At 36.9% G+C, this 14466-nt stretch overlaps 1 protein-coding gene across 14 annotated transcripts in view; it reads left to right on the plus strand.

Moving 5' to 3' along the window:
* Positions 1-14466, plus strand: part of SLIT2 (slit guidance ligand 2) — a 263667-nt gene that overhangs the window by 12224 nt on the left and 236977 nt on the right. For all 14 annotated transcript variants that reach the window (XM_071807351.1, XM_071807349.1, XM_071807352.1 and 11 more), the window contains exon 4: positions 10090-10161. In XM_071807351.1, coding sequence (XP_071663452.1) covers positions 10090-10161 — 72 coding nt within the window. The remainder of the gene's footprint in view (positions 1-10089; positions 10162-14466) is intronic.

Consider the following 14466-nt stretch of genomic DNA (forward strand, 5'->3'; position numbering starts at 1 on the left):
AAAAACAAACAAACAAATTTTGTCTATTTTTATGATTCAGTTTTGCAGTTTTAACTGAAGGAAAATCTGATTATTCCCACTCTCTGCCCCCCAGTTTACAGAGACTTAAATGTGAAGTTTAAAGGCTAATATGGAATTTTAGGACCCCTTGTGAAAAATGCTGTGTTAGCAGTGGAGTCACTGCTACTGTTCCAGGAATCATTTGTGTCCCTATCATAGCTAAAAGAACAGCCAGTGTATCAACAATATTTCATCTTCTTGTGCTTGACTGTATGTAGTCTCAATGAAAGCAGCTTTTTTGGTGGTAAGACATTGAATTATATAGTATGGAAGTTGTACTAAGCTCTTAGAATGTGTTCTTAGCTCTCTAGCTAACTAGAAGTTAGTTTCCCATTTCTTTTCTCACTGTATTTGTATTCTTTTTGCACAAGTCTTTGCTTGGTGTGCAAGTTCATTACTGAAGCCTGACCATTAATTTTTCAGTTGGAGTACATTCTGAACAGTTTCTGCCTGCTGTAGCCAGGAAGGTCTAGTTTGGGCTGCCTATAACCTAATGCATGTGCTTGTTTTTGACGGCTGCTTGGTGTTTTGATTTTCTCCCCCTTAGAGCATTGATACTTAACCACCTGTCTGGCTTCAGTCTGAATATAAGAGCATTTGAAGGGTTAATGCCTTCGTGCATGTGTGATAGGTAGTGGAAGAATAATGAGTTCAGGTAGAGAATACATTTTTGAACAGCCCTGAAGGGCGTGAACAGTTATTCCTTGTTAATCGCGGACGTGAAAAATCCTTCTCTTAGCTAATCCTACATAGTTTAAGGGTAGTGCACGGCGCATTCCTGATCTTCGAACAAGGAGGAGACCATGAAGCCTGCGGTGCTAATCACTTACCAAAGGAATGTGAGACCATTTTACATGAATTGTACTGAGGCACCTATATTTATAGATTTAAAAAAAAATACTACAGTAGCTATTCTGTATTAGCAGACTTTTGTCAAAGCAACTTCAAATATCTTCTCTAAAAATGTCTGTTAATCAGAAATAGACAAAGGCTGTCTTTGAAGACATTCTTTAAAAAGATGCAGTATTCTAATGAAATTTTAAAAATCGGATTATAGCTACATTTTGATTGCAGAATACTATAAAAATGTTTGATAAAACTTTAAGTCCAAGAGTGATGTTCTTCTTTTCAAAGCCTTGTAAATGTTTACTATTATTTTTTAGTATATTTCATTCATCTGAGTCTTTTCTCATGGGACTCCTTTTATAGGTCTAGAAGTCAAATTGCATTGAGAAGTCCTGTTTGCTCTTTGCAGACCTTTTTACAAATTCCAGGGCAGGAAGGCTGTTTATTTTTCCCACATCTGTTTTGTGCTCATCCTTTGTGACTTTGTTTGCTGGATGCTCTTCTTTCTTGCTTCTTCTGAAATGGGTAATTTGCACTGTTGCAAAATGTTGAAACCAAATCTGGTTCCACAGAACTGTTGTGTCAATGTTTTTGTTTCAAATAGTGTTTTGTGTTCAGAAGCTATTTTAAATTGGTGCTGTAGAACACTGATATTAAACTTAAAGCTATACATTTTAGTTTTACTCTGTAAAAATAATATTTTTCTGTTGCAGAGACAGTTAATTTTTATTTTTTTTTTAAAAAACAACCAGATTTGATGTTAGATGGCCACAGGTGAAAACTGAGTTGTCATTACGTTTTAAGGTAGCATATTTCAAAAAGCATCTAAAATGCTCCTTATTTTAACTGCAGAAGCCACAGTTCTATCTGGAATTTTACAGTTAAACTCTAAAATGTGTGAGGGATTTGACTGCATGGCTGCCACTTCAGTGACTCATTCTGTTATATTACCTCATTTACTCTGAAGAGTCTGGTTGAAACTTCATCAGAATAAATGTTTTATTTTCCTTCATAGTATGTAGTGAATTGTGCTGGCTTGTCTTTAATAATAGTCTAGACCAATAATCAAATACACTGTGACAAAATCTCCCCTAATTTTTTAAAGACGTGTCAGTGTTTCTGACTTCAGTTTGGCAGGATGCCTGTACAGGTGCTACAGAAAAATACTTGCGTGAAGACTTACTGTGGTGACTCAATGCAAGAAAGACAGTTACAAGTCTATCTAGTCTATCTACAGGCCCTTCTTGCCTTTCTAAACAACCTGTCCAAACTCTAGCTAAATTCCATCTAATAGATCTACTTTCCCTCTCTGCTTTCTTTGCTTCTTTTTTTTTTCTTTGTAAGTAATCCCAGGTGTTGTTGAAGATCATCCTTGTTTCATCTGATTCGTGATCCTGTATTACTTTATGGAGGCTTTATAATTTCTGTTTCCTACTTTGTAAATAAAATCCCAATGAATTAGCCACACAGGACTGTGAAGGTGTGAAGGAGCCCCTGTAGATTGTCTGCTCCCATGCCGCTGATTAACGTAAGGTTGATCAGAGCAGGTGGCTGAGGATTGTTTCCAGTTGGGGTTTGAATGTCTCCAGTGATGGAGAATCTATAGCCTCTCTGGGCAACCTTTTCCAGTGTTTGACTACTTTTTCTGCATTTACATGTAATTTCTTGTATTTTTATTTGTGCCTGTTACCTCTTGTCCTTTCACCGTGCACCGCTGAGAAGAGTCTGGCTCAGCCTTCCTTACTTGGGAAGGAACTGCATCACATATTTATACACATGATGTATTTATATGCATTGAGATCCCTCTGAGCCTTTTCCTCCCCAGCCTAAACAGTCCCAGCTTCCTCAGCCTCTCTTGCTATGACAGGTGCTTCAATCTGTCTGCTTAATCATCTTCATGGCATTTCTCTGGACTTGCTCCAATGTGTTTGTACCTCTCTTGTAGTGAGTAGTCCAGCACTGGGCACAGCTCTCACCACTGCTGAGGAGAGGGGAAGGATCACCTGCCTTGACCTACTGGCAATATTCTTCCTAATACAGCCTAGGATGCTGTTGGCCTTTGCTGCAAGGGAACGTTGCTGGCTCCAGTTTAATTTCTTGTTCACCAGGACCCCAGGCCTTACTTTGTAAAGCTGACTTCCACCTGGTGGTTCTCCAGTGTGTGCTGGTATGTGAGATTTTTCCTCCTCAGGTGCAGGACTTTGCATTTCCATTTTGCTGAGCTGTGTGAGGTTCCTTTTTGACAAATTCTTCAGTCCGTCCAGGTTCCTCTGACTGGCAGCACACATACCTGGTACATCAGTCATTTCTTCCAGTTTTGTACCATTTGTGAACATGCTTAGGGTGTACTCTGTTCCATCTTTTGGGTTGTGGATGAAGATATTGAACAGTACTGGCTCCAGTATTGACCCGTGGGGTACACCTCTAGTGACTGTTCTCCAGCTGGACTTTGTGCCACTGATCACATCCCTTTGAACTTGACACTTCAGACAATTTTCAGTCCACCTCACCGTCTGCTTTTGTAGCTTGTACTTCATCAGTTTGTCTATGAGGACAACTGCTATGAGAGACAGTGTCAAAAGCTTTAGCAAAGTCAAGATAAACAACATCACTGCCTTCCTCTCATCTGCCAAGTCATTTATTCATTGTAGGATGCTATCAGTGTGGTCAGACACGATTTTCCCAGTTGTAAATCTGTGCTGACTATTCCCAGTCATCTTGTCCTTTCTGTGTCTAGAAATAGCTTCTGTTTTGCTTTATCACCTTTCCAGGCAGAGGTGAAGCTGCCCAGCCTGTATTTTCCAGGCTTTTGCTTTGTTTTTCACACTTTTTTTTAATGCCACAGGCATAACTAATGAGAGTAGTGACCAGCTATTTATAGAAGTATCTTTTCTATTGAAACAGTAATGAATACAGAAGCTTCCAGGAAACAACAGCCTTAGTTTCTTTCTTTTCTTCTTAGGGGAAAAATAAAAACCAAAACCCAACTAAAGAAAGAGCTTTTTCTAGCTCTACTTATATTGGAAAAACCTCTTAAAAAAGCAAATTGAGTATAGACTCCTGATTCTCTGTGCAAAATGGCGTTCTGCATAATGTATGGAGAATTGACTGGGGTAGGGGACAAATTACAGTAATTTTGTACTTGATGTCAGCCCTGTGTGAGAAGAAAATGGAGGATAGAAAATATGTTAGGGTTTGAGTAGTATACACTAATACAATGTAGTACTATAGTTTGCAGAGTAACTTTCATGACTTTCTACACAAGTAAGAAACTGAGTTGCATTAGTGTCTATTTCTTTTATTTCTTTCAGGTTTCTTTTTTCCTAAAACAAGTATCTAATTGTTATTTGATATTAAATTGAAATTAACTCAGATATCTTTCTTAACTAGTCACTACTTAGCCTGGAAAATGGTGCCCTGATTAAATGGTTCTCGTCCTGGGGAAAATTTTGAGTTAGGCATCCGAATACTGTTGGATCAACCCTGAACTTCTCAGATTCCAATTTTTATTCATGTGGTCAGTAAACTTGATATTGCTAGGTTTAATGAGATTATGAGTAGTTTGACTAGAGACAAGAAGATCTTTACAGAAAACTCCTAATGGAAAAACTGGCACAATCTTTTGGTTAGCTCTTGGTTCTTGGGCCTTCTTCACACTTCATAATATGTTCATGCAAGTCACATTCACAGACAACAGTTGCCAGATGTGTTGAAGTTCAGTGGCTTTGGACACGGATGCACAGATGTTCTCTGCCTGTGGCAGATATAGCAGGAGGTTTTTTGTAGAAAAGTAATAAGGCTTGATTTCTTGCAGATATAAGCCTAAGGAGGCATCACTTATTCTGATATCTATTATTCTGACTTTATCTAGGCTCAGGTTTTTAGGACCTGATGGTTAAACCAGTTCATGGAGATGATTTGGGTGCTGTAGTAGGTGCATATCCCTGTAACCTGTTAGAACTAGTTGAGGAGCCTGGTGGGCTCAGTCATTATGAGTATAAAGTGCTGTTGCACAAATGGCGTGTTTACTGACATGTCCTTTCATTTACAATATAAATTTAATGAAAAAAATGTGCATGTGCTTTTAAAGTTTATGCATGTTTTGTAAATGAGCTTCAGTGAAAAGGTGTTACATGGTATTTTTAAATGGATGTGATAGTAATGTCCTCTGCTGAGAAACAGAAGCTGTGGATGTGTTCCTTTGAAGAGCACAATTTCTTAGCTATACAGTACTGTGTGTTACTGTGTGCAGATAATGTATTTACTTCTCTCAGCTAACTTTGAAGGAGGAATGAAAAATAATGGCCTCTGTTATCATTAACTTTGAGTTGGAAGCTACCTGTCCTCCTTCTTGAAGCAATGGTGGCAGAATAAAATGCATCTGTGCCTTGTATTTAGGGTTTCAAGGGGCTCTCAGACTCTGTGCACCCAAAGGGATAGGCTGTTTCTAATTAAAGAGTGCAGCTGATTTATAGTTTACTTGGAACAGATCTTAACTTTCTTGAGTTATCTTTGAGGGCTTCTGTTACTTTAGAGGGCCTACAGTTAGAATTGCATCTACTTGAGCTGAAGCTCCCTGGAAGATGACTTGTGGGGGACAAAATAGCAGCCTTCCAGTACCTGTGAGGTGGTTATTAAAAAGCTCAAGCCAGGCTCATCACTGTGATGAGACAAACAGCATAGATTACTGGATATAAGGGCAGAACTTCTTCACCATGAAGGCAGTCGAGCACTGGGAGAACTCAGTTGTCCAGAGAGGCTGTGCAGTCTCGTACGTCTTTTCTGGCTTTATTTAGTTGATTTCAATGGAATCAGAAGCAACTTACAATGAAAGTTGCAACAAGTCTTGGAAACAAACACAAACCTGCTTGTGAGTTACAAAAATGGCAGATTATTACATTGCAGCCAGTTTAACTAAGAAAGATTGTTTTGTTTTGTTTTGTTTTCCTCTTCCATGCATGATTGATACTGGATCACAGTTATTGTGGCATGAAAACTTGAGAGGGACATCAGAATGTATTGGTGGCATGGCCATACTTCAGTGGGTTAGGATACATGTCACTGGGAGAGTAATATGCTCTCCCCACAGTTTACCTCTTATTCTGTCATCCTCTACAAATCCTCTGGCTGCATGCAGAAGACAAGTAAAACCCGGATGTGCACCCGTTTCTGCAAACCTAGCCTGTTCTCTAGAACCAGTAACTCAAATCAAGCCATTTGTTTTTGCTTGCCTTACTGTTGTGTGCTTCACAGTATAACCTATTGCTTGTCTGTACCTACTTTTTATCTACCTATTGGTATCAAGCTTCCTTTAAAGAGGAAGAAATTTGTATACTTTAGGTAGTATATGGATTTTGCTTCAGTTAGTCATGAAGAGCTCAAAAATTTACCTTTCTCTAATGTCTTTCTAAAGATGCACTCAGTAACAGAAGAAAAAGAAATTATGCATATATTAATTGCAACTGTGCCTCAGTTTTCTTAAATTGAAAGAATTATATGATGTTGGACCTTCATCCATTTATTTCTGGCCACTACCAAGGGACTTTACAGTCTAAGGTATTGCAATGTTAGAATTGATTCTCCAGTACATTTTCTGTTGCTTACACCACTAACACTTCATCTCTTCTGAGCTCTCTCCCTCTGCTTGAGAAACACGATTTTTTTCCAGCTTCATTGGGAAACTGGATGGTAGCAGTATGAAATATTTCATCACCGTTTCTTCAGTGCTTCACCTTGAACTTCATGCCAGTTCTGGGAGAGCAATTCAGTTGATGCAATTGAAATTTCATGTTGTCCCAGGGGAAATGCTGCCTGCTAGCTGGCTGCGGTGAGGTCTCTGCCAACACACATTGAAAGAAAATGTGGTGGAGTTTTTCTGATTGTTTTTACTTTGCAGTATCTGTAGTTCTTCGCAATCTATAATCATGGATTCTGTGATCCATCTGTCCTTACCTCAGGTTTCAGCTGCAGGGAGAAAGGTGATCATGCCTGTCTCACTCTTGTTCCACTGTGTCTGTATGTTCTGGATAGGTATTGCTATTTCAGACAAATTTAAGGATGAAGTCACCTGAAAAAGTGGAAATATTGAAGAACCATGTATATTAGTGAACTATTTTAAAATAGGAATGTGTTTTCTGGACGACTTGTATGGCTCTGTCTCAAAGATTAAAAACTCTTCATAGTGACTATAGGACTGGAATCTGTTATGTACTGTGACACTAGTCTGTGTATTCCAGATTTGCCCTGCATCCTTTTTCACATTAACTTATGTGTGCATTCATAGCATTTTTTTAAGCAGAAGTCTTGAAAAATTAATCTCAGTGAATTCTAGTTTGTAAGATCACTTTGTAGGAACAAATGCTTTAGTTTTGAGAAAGGCAAAATAAAAATGTAGGTTGAAACACTAATGCTGAACTCACTTGGTAGAAACTGTTGAGTTACGAGGGTAGTGCTAGTTATCGTTAGGTTAATTTGTGAACTTGATTTATTGTCTGTAACTTAGATTTTGAAGTGCATACACCAGGACATGCATCAGTATGTCACCAGACATGTGAATCATGTGAACTATAGGTAACAGAAACTTCTGATCTAAGGTATTAACTGCATGTGTAGAAAGTTTTGTACTAGCACAAGTATTTTGCCTGTGAAATATCCTTCTAAAGTGATGCTAAGTGTGTCTTTGTAAGATTGTTGTTGCATTTAGTGAAAGGCAGCCTGCCTGAGAACTTTATCATCAGTTCATATTTTAGGGCCTTTTTTATATTATATGGAACTTCTACACGATACAGACACTGAGTCATTTCATTGCCCCTTCAGTTACAGCTCACCATTATCACCTAGTATCTGAACCTAGTACAGTCATTAGAAAGTATCAACAGAAATTTTTGTCCTGAATAGTTTCTGATTAGAGAGTAACTTCCAAAAGTCTTTACCCTACATGTTTTCCCATGTACTTTTTGATCTGTAATCATGAACTCAGAGGTTACGTCCGAACAATCTGTTTAGCAAGGAGAAGAGATGAATGAATTCTATTTCTATTTAACCATTTTTTCAGGCTCAGTGTTGAAGAACTCTGTTTTCACATTATTCTTTTCTCATCACAAATGTAACTGTTCCTTTGGAACAACTTTCTTCCTACTTCTTTAGTTTTGTGGTCCTAGTGTATACTTTTATACATAAATTTATTTAAGATAAGGAATTGTCTATTTTTAAAAGACCTTATTTTGAAAATGCTATAGAACCACAAAGACTAAAATGTATCACTTTGTTGGTTTTATGTAGGTAAAGTTTTCTTTTTAAGGAGTGTTCAAATAAGAAGTCTTCCACTAGTAATTACACTTGTTATAGCTCTTTCTCGTGTATTGAGAACTTTCTTTCTACTGATTTGGAAATATGACTTGCAAGATCACAATTCAGATTTTTTTGTTGTTGCTGTATTAAGCATTTTTTTCCCGTTTCTTATTGAGCTTCATCTTTACTCATCTAATTTATCCCAGTACTGTAGTCCTTAATTTTCTTTCACTCTGATTTCTTTTTTAATCTTCTAAATGTGTGATTTCAGTTTCTTTTGCTTAAAGAAATCAGAATTTCTCCTGCTTGACTAACAAAGAGGAACCTGACAAAACTGGAGAATTCTATATCTCTAGATCTCAAAAAGCTGACTTCTTGCTTATGGTTTGAAATGTGGGATAAAACCTGCGGGTACAGAAGAATATTTCGGACAGTAGTCACGTTGTTCTCTAAGGGGGGAATAACTAGGTGACCTAAACCATGGAGCTATGTAAAGCTTGATCTTAAGTGTGTGTGTACATGAGAATTTATGGGAAAATGTTTAAATTGTAAAGACCTTTAGATGGAACAGCATTTATGAAAAATGAACCCTAAGAGGCTAAACAGGCTTAATTGTTCGAAATCAGACCTTAGACTATCAAACAAGAAATTCAGAAGGTGTTTGGGATTCTAAAACTTAATTTTGCAAACCTGCTGTCCAGTATCTTTTTTTACTTTGTGGTGTGTCTTGGTAGCAGTTTATTGACCTATGTAATGTAACCACTTTAAGAATAAAATAAATATTAGATAAAACTGTGCAGACTGGTGTTCAGGAATCCCTTGAATTACTGTATTGAGAAGGCACTGCAAACTGAGACTTGTGATGAGGTTGATGGGACAGAATGTGTTTTGTTTTGTTTTTTTCAGTATGCTGTTTTGCTTGAATGGCAGGTGATGTGTGGTGCTTTACTTAAAAGCAATCAAAAACCTGCTTTGAGCTTGAATTCTGGACTGAAATGTGTTCTCCAGAGTTGTCACTTATACACACTAGAACAATCTGCATTGTATATTTAAGAAAAGATTATGAAGATGGAATATATTTGTCTTTGGTAGCAGTTGTTCCATTTCCTATGGCTGTAATACAATGGGCTTTGAACTTGTCACCTCACACTAAGCAGTCTTGACCCTAGTCAGCATGTTCAATGAGAAGCTTCATAGACAAAGGGCTACCTTCAAGATTCCTGTTGTTTTTCTTTTGTACTGTCTTATGTGCAACTGTTTTATTTTTTTTTAATTTAGCTTCCTTTTGGTGTATCTTTACATTTGTAGAAAAAAAAAATCTATATATATGTATGCAAAAAAATCCCCTGTAATGGCAATTATAAGATTGGACTTGTTGATTTTTCTGATTTTTATTTGATCAGGGTTTCTGTAACAGATTCCTTTGCTTTTTTTATTTAAACAGGTTAAATGGATCTCCAGATACATTATCTCATTACTTCACTAATTTGTATGCAGTCGATACATGTTCCCTTGAACCTTTTCATGGTCACAAAATGTCTATCTGCTTCATTAGAGGAATACAGAGATTGTGGGTAATCGAAGTCACAGTGCTGACTTTTTATTTTTAGTTTTCTGGTTGTTTATGCAGGATAGAATCCTGACTTAGCGATTGATTCATACTACAGAGATTCAAAATCTTTCATAAAATAGGTAATATGGTCTGTTGGGGAGACCAGAAAATGTAATTAGTCCATGGTAAATTAACTGTTGGACCATGTCTCCGCTAATGGACCAGCATTGCATAGCCTTCCTGGTCTTTAAAATTGGCACTGGGATGCCTGCTTGAAGTGGTTACATCGCATTGCTGTAGCACTTGTAATTTAACACAACTTTTTCTGTTTCTTTCAAAAGGCGCCTAAACAGAAATAACCTCCAGTTGCTTTCTGAACTGCTCTTTCTGGGGACGCCGAAGTTATACAGGCTGTAAGTACGCACAACCCAGTATCTGCTATTCTGAAACATTTGGAATTGGTCTGTTTTTCTGTCCTTTGTTAGAGTTTTCTGTCTTTTCCCTCGAACAGGGCTAAAATGCATCTAGGAAAATGTATGTTTTGTTTAAGCTGAGTACTTTCTTTGACTGCTTTTAAGATTCTTTTTTTTCTTTTTTTAATCATGGTTAGCTACTGGTAGTTGTATGAGACAAAATATTGTTTCATCCATTCCCGCTTCTCTAATGAAATTTTGCTGAAAGAATACTTTGGCTTACCTTTTCTCCTGTTTGTTTCCGGTTTCTGTGCTAAAAGAAATAAAAAATGCCTGTAGAGATTCTGTCCCAGAGATACAACAATGTATAAGCTCTTTGGTTTTGTGATGTTCCATTGTTTTGGCTGTACACATTTGACCAGAAAAATCATAGTGTTGGCAAATAGTAAGTCTGGGGAGAAGTCTGTCCTGCATCCCCTCACAAAGAAAACAAAAATAGTAACTTAAGCTGTGGGAAGAAAAACTATGAAATATCTTACCTTAAATAAAAACTGTATCACATTGGGTAATGATTTTCTGTTTTGATTATATTCTGTGGTTTGATAACACTTTAATCTCGGTAATACTTTCAATTTGATGTTTTGACCCATTGGCCCTTTTAAGAAGCCGTTTATTTCTGTTGCAGTAAAAACATGGAATGAAGTTTAGGTACTGGTTTCTGTATTTATCTACATGATCAGTAATTGAAACAAATTAAATTTGAAGATACCTTTGAGTTAGAGTATGTGGTATGGAAGGGATACAATGTGACATACTTAAGTAGGCTTTGAAGAGGTGGTACAAATTCAGTCCTGTTTTAATTAGATTAGTTTGACACATTTCCTTAGACTTCAGGTGAGATTTCTGCTGTTGAAATTGCTGATTTTGAGTTTCACCCTGTGTGCGTGGGAAAAAAAAAGAGTGAAAGTAAAGGAAGGTGTGGTTCCTTGGGTTTGTTTCCACTTTAGTTTATGGAAATATTCTTGAGAATAAATGTTGTAATGAAGCTTTTATGCTTATGAGTAGATTTCTCTTTTAATATCATGAAATAATAGTTCCTTTTTCTCCCCTTGTAATAATATGAAATGGTAAACTGAAAATGACTCTATTATTGGTGTAAACATTTAGTTCTGTGTGTTTTTGTTTCTTTCCTTTGCTTTGAATGTATGCTTTGTTTCCAGAACTTCCCTATAGATGAAATGAGTTGTTAAATTACTGGGCCAGAAAGCTCCTGAAGGCTTTTGTTCTGACAAACAAAAATATTTGACTGTGCTGCATAATATGTTCATATGTGGTTTTATATATTAACAGTTGAGTCTCTTTTATAATTTCCATCAGCTGTGATAAAGATATTACTTCCATCAGGAAGAAAAATAAAAGGGGTTTATGATCATTTTATTATTCCACCTCTAGTGTAATGGTTGATATCTAAATTCATATAAAATAGAAATGAGCTGTAATTTACAGGCAAAAGATGGATCCACACTTCAGCAAAATCATACCTGAATATATTCAATTCAGGATTGTATATTGGGTAGATGCTAGTCCTAAATCTATAATGTCCTTTGACATAAAGCACACAACTGCTCATAGCGTATATGGTGGAAAGTAGGAGATCACTGGCTTCAGAGTATTAAATTTCCTCTGCCTAAGGGTTATTGTTGATCAGACCATGAAAGTAAATGTCTGGTTATAATGTATTCAGGTTTAAAAGAAAATCTGAGTGATAATGAAAATCTACAGTCGCTTAGCACTAAATTTGTAATTAGAAAAATGTCAGGCCAACAAAGAGATTGATGCTAATTAAATGTTCTTGGTCAGTTTTCAGACTACATGTAGCTTTATCACTGTAAAGAATATAAAATGATTTGGATTTTTTTTTACATGTATCATTGTATATGCTTACATGTATTTACATCCAAATAAACCTATTTCTAAGGAGAATTAAAGTTCTCTAAACATGATCAATAAAAGGTATACTATGCTTTGGTTTTAGTATTTATTGTTGGCATTTAACAGCTAATCAAACAGTGTGTGTACTGTGAGTTTTCAACATACTGTTGAGCTTCTGTGAATAATAATTACCATTTGACCCTTGGCTGTAAATGAGATGCCAGGTGAAGAAGCACATATGCTTGTTGTGTAGCCTAAATGCAATATAAAAGAAAGAGGGTACACTGTATATGAATTATGATTAGACACAGTTGGTTGCCGCCAGCGGCCAGCTATGCTTTCCCTTTGCTGTCTGCTCCAATTTCTCTTTGGACGGGTTGAGAGAGCACTGCGTGTTCAGGTCAAGATGTTTGCCTAGAAATAGTAGTACAGTTGCAGCTGTGTTTGCTGGAGCAGGAGACTAGTTTAAATAGCATTACCATTTATCCAGTCCATTAACAGAACTCTGTAAAATAATACGAACTCTGCATAAACTACAGGACAGTGTAATAAAATTACAAGCACTTGTTGACAGATGAGAAGTGTAAGTAAAGGAAAGCAATAAGTTGAGAGTTTAAAAGAGACAGTGCATTATTTTCTGTGTCTAAAGACACTAGATTTTCAACAGTAATTAAATGAATTATTTTTCAGGTTATGTTCCTTCCGATTTAGCAGCCTTCCAAGAAATCTCCTGGAACTAGTTAAAATAGATAATTTTAGTGAAAGCAGGGACCGATTTTCCCATTAAGAGTTATCTGCAAAGGTGTTTTGACATAAATATTTCAATAAGAAATATTTAATGCTAAAAATAGTATGTGTATTGCTTTAGGGTATATTAATCTTACCTTTCAAGGTGTCTTTCAAAGCAAAATATCCATGAACCTCTGTTTTGATCCAATACTGTTAAAATGAAGGTGCTCTTGTAAATCCCCTGGAGCAATACAAGCACTTGTTCAACAAGTATTTTTCCTGTAAGAAGGGGACGCGCTGTTTTCAGTGACCCCAATGCCCACTCACACGAACTTGTCTAGAACCAGTGATGGTACCTTAGTACAGAGAACTCCTGCAGCCTAGAGGGTGCTTCTCTGAGGCAAATAGATTTTGACTGCTTACTTTGGCTGCTTAGATCACAGTTCATTGATTACTGTTTGCTGCAGGATACCAAGTGCTGGATCCAATGCTGCTTGAAAATTCAGCTTTAAAGGATACCTTTATTAATCAGTGGCGTGTAAAAGTTATTGAATTCCATGCACAAAGCTTGTCCCTTTTGATTCACATTTCTTGCACATGGAATGAGGTTAATTTCCTTACTGACCAATATTTGCTATATAAGTTAGGCAACGTTGGCTTTGAAAAAAGTCTTTCTAATGGATGCGGTCTGATATTAGGTGTGTTTTCCTTCTAATAGAAATCCTTGAGAAGATACATGTTGTGAATAAGTTGTTTCTCCTTTAAAGGAAAAAAAAATCTTAATGTAGTCTGATTAATAAACACTCAGGTTTTCAGATATCTGTTAGTCACTTCAAAAAAAATTCCTAACAGCTATTAATTAAAGGAAAAAAAAAAAATCTAAACATCTTAGGCCAGAACAGCGGCAGCAGCAACAACAACAACAAAACATGCTGCATGGGGGGCCTTTGCAAAAATTCCTCCTGAATTAATTTCTGCCAGCTATGATTAAAGTGTGTGGTACTAGATGTGTCAGACACCATAGTTCTCTGCTTCATTTTACTCTTGGCCTCTTTGGCCCCTGCCACAATAAATCCCACAATGGTTAGGCAGGAATTGCAGGTTACAGTTGCCAGGGTTACCGTTGTCCAGTCGGACCGACATCATTCCTCATCCCGAGCGCCGCTGCCCACTCTGTGTGGGGAAGGCTGCAGGCGGCTGACGCAAAGAGGAGGAAAGTTCTCCAGGCGGCTCTCGGATCTGGTTTTCCTGCTGCTGCAGGAGAACCTGAGACTTGCGTCATCTGCTGAGCATTGTTTTGTTTTTACCTTTGCCATGAGAAAAAAAAAAATATACATCAGATAGGAACGTAAAGATGAAGAAAATGTGGCATATGTAAGATGCTAAAACAGCAACTTTAAAAATATTTTTAAAGCACTGTTCTCCTTATTGTCAAGGTAGCAGTATTTGAGGCTTAATTTATGGTTTTGTCATATCCCTTTTAACAGTTAGCATGGCAAGTAAGACTGTAGTAGTAATTTTGTAGATAAGATATTTATCTTCAGTCTGAATCTGTTTTAACAACTCTGGAGAAATTGCTTGTTAGAAAAATGCTCATTATCCCAAAGCCTCTGAAATCTTATTCCAACTGCAAACAGGTGGCTG

The sequence above is a fragment of the Patagioenas fasciata genome, chromosome 4 (genome assembly GCF_037038585.1).
Source record: "Patagioenas fasciata isolate bPatFas1 chromosome 4, bPatFas1.hap1, whole genome shotgun sequence".
NCBI lineage: Eukaryota > Metazoa > Chordata > Aves > Columbiformes > Columbidae > Patagioenas > Patagioenas fasciata.